Source organism: Stegostoma tigrinum, chromosome 13 (genome assembly GCF_030684315.1).
Source record: "Stegostoma tigrinum isolate sSteTig4 chromosome 13, sSteTig4.hap1, whole genome shotgun sequence".
Classification (NCBI taxonomy): Eukaryota; Metazoa; Chordata; class Chondrichthyes; order Orectolobiformes; family Stegostomatidae; genus Stegostoma; species Stegostoma tigrinum.
Window position 1 is genome coordinate 78,542,875 of NC_081366.1, and position 10,151 is coordinate 78,553,025.

At 41.5% G+C, this 10,151-nt stretch overlaps 1 protein-coding gene across 3 annotated transcripts in view; it reads left to right on the forward strand.

The window, feature by feature from the left end:
• Nucleotides 1-9,773, forward strand: part of LOC125458557 (AT-rich interactive domain-containing protein 5B-like) — a 90,382-nt gene extending 80,609 nt beyond the window's left edge. For 2 of the 3 annotated variants that reach the window (XM_048543944.2, XM_048543945.2), the window contains exon 11: nucleotides 1,704-9,773. In XM_048543944.2, the coding sequence (XP_048399901.1) occupies nucleotides 1,704-3,899 (2,196 nt within the window). In that variant the 3' untranslated portion in view covers nucleotides 3,900-9,773. The remainder of the gene's footprint in view (nucleotides 1-1,703) is intronic. The other variant, XM_059650804.1, reaches the window with a different exon arrangement.
• Nucleotides 9,774-10,151: the final 378 nt, after the last annotated feature.

Sequence of the window (10,151 nt, forward strand, 5' to 3'; positions counted from 1 at the left end):
GCTCTCTCTCTCTCTCTCGCGCTCTCTCTCTCTCGTGCGCTCTCTCTCTCTCTCTCTCTCGTGCGCTCTCTCTCTCTCGTGCGCTCTCTCTCTCTCGTGCGCTCTCTCTCTCTCTCGTGCGCTCTCTCTCTCTCTCGTGCGCTCTCTCTCTCTCTCGTGCGCTCTCTCTCTCTCTCTCTCTCGTGCGCTCTCTCTCTCTCTCTCTCTCGTGCGCTCTCTCTCTCTCTCTCTCTCTCGTGCGCTCTCTCTCTCTCTCTCTCTCGTGCGCTCTCTCTCTCTCGTGCACTCTCTCGTGCGCTCTCTCGTGCACTCTCTCGTGCGCTCTCTCGTGCGCTCTCTCGTGCGCTCTCTCTCTCTCTCTCTCGTGCGCTCTCTCTCTCTCTCTCGTGCGCACGCGCTCTCTCTCGCTCTCTCCTTCATCCACCAATCTAAACTATTTGTAAACATCCTCACTGTACATGCTTCAGTCTTAAGTGAAGTAGGTAGCTCATGATTGCCATGGATAGTTTTCTTTTGGTCCCTTATTGCTGGGGTAGTGCCTTTCTTTAGTTGTCCATCCTGGAAGAGGTTGGGAAATCACTGTGAGGAAAATGGGACATCAAATTCCCGTACAGCCACTATTTGCTAAGGTCTGGAGTTCTATGTGCCATCTGTGGGGTTTTTAAGCAAAATCCCCAAGCTGAAAGAAACAGTAGCACTTGTGAGACTGACCCAATAGAATGTAGTTTTTCTTTCTTCCCTGTGTGATCAAATGTTTGGCAGTCAGGTTGATGATCTTGTGGGAAAGCTCAGTGTCTGAGAGACTGTCCAGCTGCAGAGCTGATTTTAATCCTGAAAAGATGGTTTTTCTCCTTCCTAAGAAAGCTTGGAGCTGGAATTGGGCTTGTTACAAGGTAGAAGGCACACGTGGGAAGTTCATAGATAAGTGTTAGGGAGAAATGTGTGTATTTGGCGTTCTTAAGTTTGGGAAACTGAATTTGCATTTGCAACTAAAAAAAAATTCCGAAAGAACTGGGGATACTGGAAATCAAGCAAAAACGGAAATTGCCAGAAAAGTACTCGGCAGGTCTAGCAGCATCGGTGGAGAGAAATCAGAGTCAACGTTTTGGGCCCTGTCTTTCTAAGTATTACAGGATTCCAGTACACCTCGACCCGTGACCTAAAGTGATTGATTGTGTTGATCCAACAGGTAAATGCACCATGTGCTGTGCTGTACTGCGCCATTCCAAACAGGAATGTCTCTGGCAACGTTCCCTCTCACGGTACAGCTCCTTTAAAATTGCCACACCTGCACATCTTAAAGGGGCTGCTTGTTGTGTATGACCTGTTAGTCTCCTGAACCTGTTCTACATTCAGCAATCTGGAGGGAATATTGACCCCAAGTTTAATTCTCTCATTCTGTTGTGTTGGTTAATGCCCATGTGGTCAAGGGTGGTGGGTCTAAAAATACCCTCCCTGTCTATACTCTCCCACAGACTGCCATGTGGTTAATATTAGCTGGAGAGCGCACATCTGTGAAAATGAACTGGAACAGGTTTGGATTACACTGTAATGAGCCCAGAGCTGAACACGCTGTGGATAATGGGATGATTGCCCTGTGGATGAGTAGTTACTGCCTGGGATAGAAAATTGAGATTGTGGGTGATAAAATGAAGAGAGTGAAGCGAGGCAAGCACTAAACCATTTTCTTTTCCCTTTTCCAGGGTCATCTCTCAAGTGCTGGGAGATGCCAAGACAAAAGCCAAAGGACTGTCACAGCTCAGCACACAGGTACTCAGGGTAACCCCCCAGATAAGAGGATACAACCTCTAAAATGTAAAAACCAAGATGATGGTGCATCAATAAGAGGAGAATATTCCAGAAGCAAGGCCTTCCCTCTTACAGATTTAGGAAAAGGTGAGAAGTCTGAGACTGAAGTGCATCAAACACATGAGCAAAAATTAAAAAGACAGAGATATAGTGATTGCCCAAGTGTGGGGAAAAACCAGAGATCTCAGCTGCAGCCTCAGGACCTGTCGAGTGGCTCCAGTGTTAAAGGAAAGCTGCACGTTGCCACCGAAGGAGCAAAGTCCATCTTGCCATCTGCAATGTTCCAGCACCTTCACTCTGGGATACTGAACTTTCAGTTACCTGAAGGCATGTCTCCTCTTGATGTTCTTAAAAGCAGGTTGGGCCTGACCACTTCGAAAGGTGGATGCAGGCCAGCTTTTCCCGGGACACCCAAGGTAGACCAATCAAAGAATATCAAACTAGATAGCAAAATGTACAACAAAACCTTGAGAGAAGGTGAAACGCAGACTGTTACTCGGCTTAATAGAGAAGACTCGAAGTATGTTTCTCAACCTGCAAAGAAAACTTGCATGGGACAAATGAATGGAATTCAACTGGTGAAAGGAAACAGATCTCCTGTAACCCTGTTAAGTAACTCAAATTCTGCCAAACATGCTGCAGATTCCAGGGAAGGACGTAAAGTGAACCCAAGGCCAGGAACGTTTGAGAGGCTACGTGTGAATAATGACAGTGGAGACGCTCAAAGTCGTCTGAAGGAGGGTTTAGTTGAGGAGGGATTGAACTTAAGCAAGTGCATGGACAGCAGCTATGTGAGTGATCGTAAAGAGCAACTGTCTGAAAGATTACCTCAAAATTTATCCAATAAACAGTCACTGCTACAGATTGAGACTTCAATGCAATATAGGGAACAGTCCTCTCCATTAAATCTCAGCAAGTCAAATAGGAATTCTCCAGGAAAGAGAACTGCAGATCTAATGCATGCACCGGTCTGTTTATCACGTAAGGGTGTCCCTCATTACCTGCTCCGTCAGTCTTTACAAAATCATTATGACAACAGGGAAAAGCATAATAACAGTGAACAACTGGCTAAGAAGCGGAGACTGGATTCTTATTGCACAAGGTTGGGTGAGCAGGGAAGAGAATCTATTCATTCGGATCATAGCTCTGGTATTGAGTCAATGAGTCCCTCGCTCCGGAGCCTCAGTTCTCGAGTTGTGTCAGAGGATCTCCCTACAGATTTGAGTCTACCAAAATATCCTAAAACCCAGAAGCCAGAATGCACTTCGACCAATTCTGATACGCCTCACGATAAAACAAAATTGAGCTCCGAGACCATGAGTAAGCGTCCTACAAACCTGCCCCAGTTATCTTCCCTACCCCCTGCTGTTTCAGAAACAATGACTACAGCAGACAGCAGCCAAAGGTCTCGAGCACAAAGTGGGCCTCGCATTCCACTTGGAACATCCTCGATCAAGGACGGAACAAAGAGCTGTAAGGAGGAGCTTCCCAAAGGCTCCACTAACAGGCCATTCTCATCAAATAACCTGGTGTCAGCCAAACAAAGCCAACTTGCACATCATCCAGAGGAGTTGGGAAAAGAGGCTGAAGAGACATCCGGAAATGAGGTATTCACCTCTCATGTTGACCAATGTCAACCAGAAGAAAAGCCTGCAGGGGACCAAGTATCAAATCTGTCCAGTCGTCAGGCCGTCTCCTCACGGAGTCAAGCAGACAATAAGAAAGGCGCACAAGCAAGCCCATATCTCCTCGGAGGCTACCACCCTGAACTTCATCATATGGCAGAGAAATTTGGAGCACGTTTTCAGCTGGTTGACTTGAATAAAAATTCTGCAAAGGCTCGCAAGTCTGATCCAGTTATTGTGCCTGCATTAACTCCTGGCCATCCTGTTTCATCTGCTATGGTTCCCGGTTCTGTGCCGCATCAACTTCTTGCTTCCCATTCCCAGCAAATGTATAACCACCTCCTGCGAACTTCGGTGCTGCCTAACCTGCCTTATGATGAGGTAGTAATGCACAGACTATCTGCCAGCCCATCGACATTCTCTTCCTCCCACCTTTCTACAGTTTACTCTGAGAAACGATTGTAAATGGCTTTTTGAGGAGGGTTCTCTCTCAGATTTACAAAAGCCAAAGTTCAGCTCGACAAATGCAAGGTTGCACCAGCGGTCACTTTTTATTTGCCTTTTTGTTTCAGGAAGTCTGCATGTTGTTAAAGTTACTTTGCCCCCAGCCAAACTCTCGCAATCCCCCTAAGTGTTGCATTAACTATTGCCTAGAGGGAGATCTCCAATTATCTCTATAGCCTGGTCAGTGTTAACTCTGGGCAACTTGCAGGGATCTCCAGAACAGTCTAATGGCTTTGATGTGTCTGATTTTACTTTTCTCTCCACTCAACTATGAAGACAGATGGGGAGAAATTAGACTACTTATTTTTCATCTCCTTGCAGTGACATCGTTGAGAAGAACTGCGTTCAGTAAATCAAGTGAAACCGAAAGAACTGCGGATGCTGTAAATCAGAAACAAAAGCAGAAGTTGCTGGAAAAGCTCAGCAGGTCTGGCAGCATCTGTGAAGAGAAAGTTTCGGGTCGAGTGACGTTTTCCTCAGAAGTGAGCTCCCCAGTTCTGATGAAGCGAAACAGTAACGCTGATTTCTCTCCACAGATGCTACCAGAGCTGCTGAGCTTTTCCAGCAATTTCTGCTTTTGTTTCAGTATGTCTAGGCCCAGTTATATTGTAGCTTGTCAGAGATGAAGAGACAGGTGGCTACTCCAGCAATGATTTCTGTCTTCTATTTGCCTTTATCAGGAAGGCAGTTGGAGTTTTCTTTCAGCAGGGAACTGCTTCCTTTAAGCCAGAAACTGACATTCAGAAATGAAACTATGCTCCTATTTTAAATACGCGTGCAGAATCTCTCTCCAAGAAAAATGCGGGTTGTGCTCAGGGAGCGTTTTGTATACTAAACTGCTGATACTGCTTGATCCATTAGAATTCTAAATGATAGCTTAACTTTAACTTCTACCTGTCAAGGTCTTCAACACTAGAGGGGAGGACAAAAGGCTCATGCGTCAATGCTCCTGTTGAGGACATAACAATGGACAAATCTTCAGAAAGATACTGTGAAGTAACAGAATTACAGTCCCAGGTGCTGCTTGAGGTTTTGAGAGAACAGGAGGCCCCTTCCAACTTTAAAGATCAGAAATCATTTCCCACGTGTCGGCCGGTCTCCTACCCTTTTGCTTGCCCTTATTCTTCCAAATTAAACAATAACTTGGGATGTGAGTTATTTCTTTAGTTGGGATATTTGTTATTGCACACACTTAACTACTAAATACTGTGGAACTCGGATGAGGTCAACTCCAATTTGCCAAAGAAGAAAACTTGACCCTAACCAGAAACTGATGAGTATCAGAGGCACTCTGACTCTGTACGTCCTTTCCTCATCTAGTTTCTTCTGCATAATGATTGTACCATATGAGTGGTTTTTAATGAAAACATTCCTTTTATGTTAGCTTGCCTAAGCTATTTTGAAAGTTTTTACTGTTTAAATATGCTTATCAATTTTGAAAGTTACACTTTTTGTTTCCAGAATGTATCTGTAGATCATAATGTTGTATAATTCTGTAATGTATGAGACAGGTCCACAGTATTTACAAGATACTATTTCTGTTAGTAGTAAGACCTCAGGACTTGACTTACAAGATGGAGAGAGCGCTTGGTCAGTGGGGAGGACTATAACAGACTGCAGTGCGGAGTCTTGTCACTTGTGTAACATTTTCACACAGGTGATGAGATTGCACCCTTGGAGACTAGGTAAAACTATAATAACTGTCAGCGTATATTTGATGAATGTTGAAGCACTGGACGTTGTCTCCCTCGTTCTAAATTGGCCTTGTGCAATTTCTGTTTTGACATTAGTTTTCATTCTTAAGCCAATGCAGCCACTTTAAGTAACTGAATTTAAACTGTAATCTCTAACTGTTTGCATTTCTAGATTTCTATACAACCAGTTCCTGTAAACTCTGGCAATGGAGATATTAATAATTCCCTCAGGTACTTGCATCTCATTGCACCTATTTAAATGATTACAACAAAGCAGTTCATCTTCATCTGCAATTCCAGGAGATCCAACTTGCCTGGCATTGAGGTATCTAAGTTGTACCTTGAGAACTGTGCTTCCAGATGGTTATGATGACTTCAAGAGGATAGCAGCAGAATTCTGCAAAGCAGTTGCCTTGTTTGACTAAACATATTTTAATTTACCATCCCCTCAACGGGTAAATAGCTGATCATGGAGCTGTGCGAATGTACTGCAACATGATTTTTTTAAGTTTGACTTTTTCAGACCAGCAAAACAAATGCACTGTTAGAGACTTTGGAAAGAGGCAAAAAAGATATATTTTCAAAAGGGCCAGTTCACCCGTGTCTGTGTCCAGTTCAATTTCCGTATGTTTAGCTGCAAAAAGCCTGCTATACTGTGTGAATCTTGTTTGACTCTCCTCTGATTGCTTAAAGATTTGAGGGATCAAAGCTAATAAAATATAGACTGTTATGTCCATATATAGAAATGACACTAGATCTCTTCTGCAAGAATTTATCCCTCAGATCACATTAACCTTCTGGCTTCCTTTGTCGGAATTTCTGTATACTACTTTGAAAGATTTCAAGGGTACAGCATTATGAACACTGTAAGAATTCATGAGATGCATTACCCAGTTATAGACTTGAGTTAAGATTCTGGAAGAAAAACCATCTTGAAATGGTCACTAACATTTTCATATTTATTTTGCGGTAACTTTATTCAGTTTTTTAAAATTAACTAACTTTATACTTTTGAGTGGTTAACCTTTTCCTGCCTGATTTTAGAAATTATTTTATGTTGAATGCATACTGATTTTGCTGTTAAGTTGAATTAGTTTTTAGAATTTGGTTTTAAAAAGCTGCCAAGTTTTAATTTGTTACCATCATTGTGGTGATCAAACCACCACCCCCCCCCCTCCCAGAAACATCTGCCTATCCTCCTTTTTCAATCCATTCAGTGATGAAAATAACACAAAAGAGTTCCAGATACAGATCTTCGCAGGAGAATGGGTTCAGCAACAAGAGTCCTGATTAATGTTTTGACCAAGTACAGCTTGAAAAGCTAATTCCTAATGTTACCAGCACCACTGGTCTAGTTGACCTCGCTGGCTGATGGGTTTGATGTCCCAAACTTTAAGTCTTTTCCCTGTAGTTGTTCATATTTTAAATCATTTTAACCAAAATCCCTTATTGTTTTGGGGTGCCTTTGGGTTGAAGAAGGGATTATCGTAGAACTTTCAGGAGCACATGTAGATCAGGAATTGACAAAGTTGAGCTAGCACCTTGTGTCTTTTCAACTTCCTGTATCACACATTATGCACTGAGCTGTTAATTGGTTGTAAAAATGTCTCTTTGTGAAAGGCAACATAGAACAATCTGAAAATGGCCTCAAACTTAATTTCTAAATCTGACCTATTCCCAAATGAAATGAACCTTTGTCGTTTTGAAAGTTACCTTAGTTTTCATGTTTTTTCCCAATAGTATCTCTTGCAGATAGAATAGGCACATTCTACATAGTGTGGCACTTACTCAGTCTTTGTTAAGCAGGACAAGATGTATAAATATACAGTGCTTTTGTTGTGTTTGATACATAAATCAAGCATGGTAAACAACTGTTGCTTGAGCAGCTTGTTGAGAGTACAGTTAGATTAACTTTGATTCTTAATTTACACATTCTCTCTGTGTCTGCATGGGTGTCCTCTCACAGTCAAAATGTATGCAGTTTCGATGGATTGGTCATGTTAAATTGCCGATTGTGTCCAGGGATGTGCAGGCTGGGTGGGTCAGCCGTGGGGAAAATGTAGAGTTACAGGGATAGGTCTGGGTGAGAAGTCTTTGGTGGGTTGGTGTGGATTTGTTGGGCCAAATGGCCAGCTTTCAACTGTAGGGATTCTGTTTATATCATAAATGTATGTTATGGTTCATTACATCAACCTTGCTTAATGGTGTACAAAATAGTTGTAATAAAGTAAAGTCTTTGTCTAACATTCTGTAGCCAATGAGTCCGAGTTGCGTTGCCCGTTGAATAGGTTGCTTGAGCCATTGTACCAAGTGCTGGAAGCATGGTTAGGCATAGGGCTCTTGAGCTTGTAGAATGTGGGAGACAGATGTGCTGCTATTCATACAGCTATGGTCTGCAGAATAGGAAAAGATGTCTGGATTACCGTTTGTTTGATAATCATACTGTTCCAACTCATTTTTCACTTGACACTTTTGTAAAGAATAAACCAGGCAGTTTGTGTTTTGCATGTAAATATGTTATTAAACTGCCAGATGCTAGAAGCACAGGAATACTGTCTTGTATATAGCTACTTATTATCAAGCAGATGTGCATGTGTTATTGAAGCTACTTTAAAAGATGATAATGCACAGTTTATAAAACCGTTACAGCCACAATCTATGACCAGAAGACCATGTATTCAAAATGTTGTCACAATTGACAGCTTAAAAATATTTTGTATTTTAAGTTTGGGTTGCTAATATTTCATCAATCATGTGTGTCAATGTTCTGTTATGTGATCAATTCACCAAAATTGAATCCAGTCCAACCCAATCTTACCCTATCAAAACCGAACATGGTTCTATGTACGAATAGCTGCTTTGAAAATGTAATAATGTGTCCCACCTTGCTGAATTTAAGGTTATACTCTCTTGTCCTACCTCAGCCTTCCAGAATTGAAATGTGGAATTTCAGGAATGTAGCCTAATGACAGCGGGTTCAGTAAAGTACATTATGTCCTGTACCAGTTGTCCATGGTGGGCATGGTATATAATTTTGTTTGACTATATTTGTATCTCCTCAAGTAGATTCTGGTCCACATGCATGTTACCTGGGCTGAGCTGACTAATGAGCATTAGAATGCTAGTGTCTTGAAACCTGGGAGCCCTAGTCACACCTAGCATTTCCTCACACTCAGTCCAGTCCTTGCTTGGCCTGAGTAGTTTTATAGATGTGCTTTGGCTGCTGTATACGATGATGATGATTTTTTCTGGCTCTAAAGCGCTACGCTACTTCAGGCTGGGTAGCTTGCGGATCAGGTGTGAGGTCTGTTGGGTTTCTATGAAGTTCGATAGAAATAACAGAGATCCACGGTTTGATTCTGTGCCCCTCAACCTGGCAGTTTTCCATTCACCTCTCAGTACCTGCTGGAATTGTGGCAGGGTAGTCCGGAAATCCAAAACTTGTTATTCGCTAAAAGGAGCCCTTAGGCCATTACTTTTGACCCAATGCACCCATTTCTCTTAAAAACCTAAGATCTAGTTTTGGTCATGGTGTAATTGAATTTGATGTGGTTATTTGCAGACTTTTGTCTGTATGGTATAGCAACACTCCAGCATGAGCCCTAGCAACCTCCGATAATTGTTACTTTGCTTGTTAAAGCTATCCTCAATGTAGTCGATCCATTGAAATGTTAGACCCATTAGTGCTCCCCCAAATAAGAATCCCACCTAATACTGCAGATGTGTAATTTCAATTAATCTTTCCTGGCATGTTTCAAATGAAATGGTGAATCTGCATTTCCAGAAAGTTCAGATAGTGATATTTACTTTGGAAGTAATGTATTTGATTTGCAAACTAACCTTTTGGTCACACTGGATTGGGGAATACTGTGGTATGCAGTTATGCTGCACTGTGGATGAAAAAGTGCTTTTTTTTGTTTTTAAAAAATGCTGTTGAATGCACTGTTTCAGAAATCTTGACATTTCCCTTTTTCAAGCAAATTCCAAACAGAGTGTAATGTATATAATGGGACCATGTATGGAATAAAGTATCCTTTTACAGCATTGTCTTACTCCCTTACAAAACTTTAAACTATTTTTGTATAATATTCTGATAGTTTGAATAAATCAACAATTGCTTATATTTTCACACTACATTAAACGAAGGTAACTACTTTTTGATAAAAAAATTAATTAGAGTACTAACTGATTTTTTTTGTATGATTTCTTTCAATGTATTGCAATCGTAATAAAGACATGCTCAAAGGTTTTTATTTGTTTTTTTTTCAATAGAGTCTTTGTCTTTTACATCAACTCACTGGAAAACTCTACTTTCAAAACAATTTTGCTTTTTGCATATTTTATCATTAATCTTCAATGGTTGGTGTACGAGTCTTAGTGCCTTGTATGAAATAGTGAACTGGAATGAATTGGAGGTTTGACCTTGCAAGAAAGAATGTGCACATATTCTCAAAGAAGGAACATTGTACTGAAGTAAAGTGGAAAAAATGCTTTTTTGCAGCATGAATGCCCTTTACCA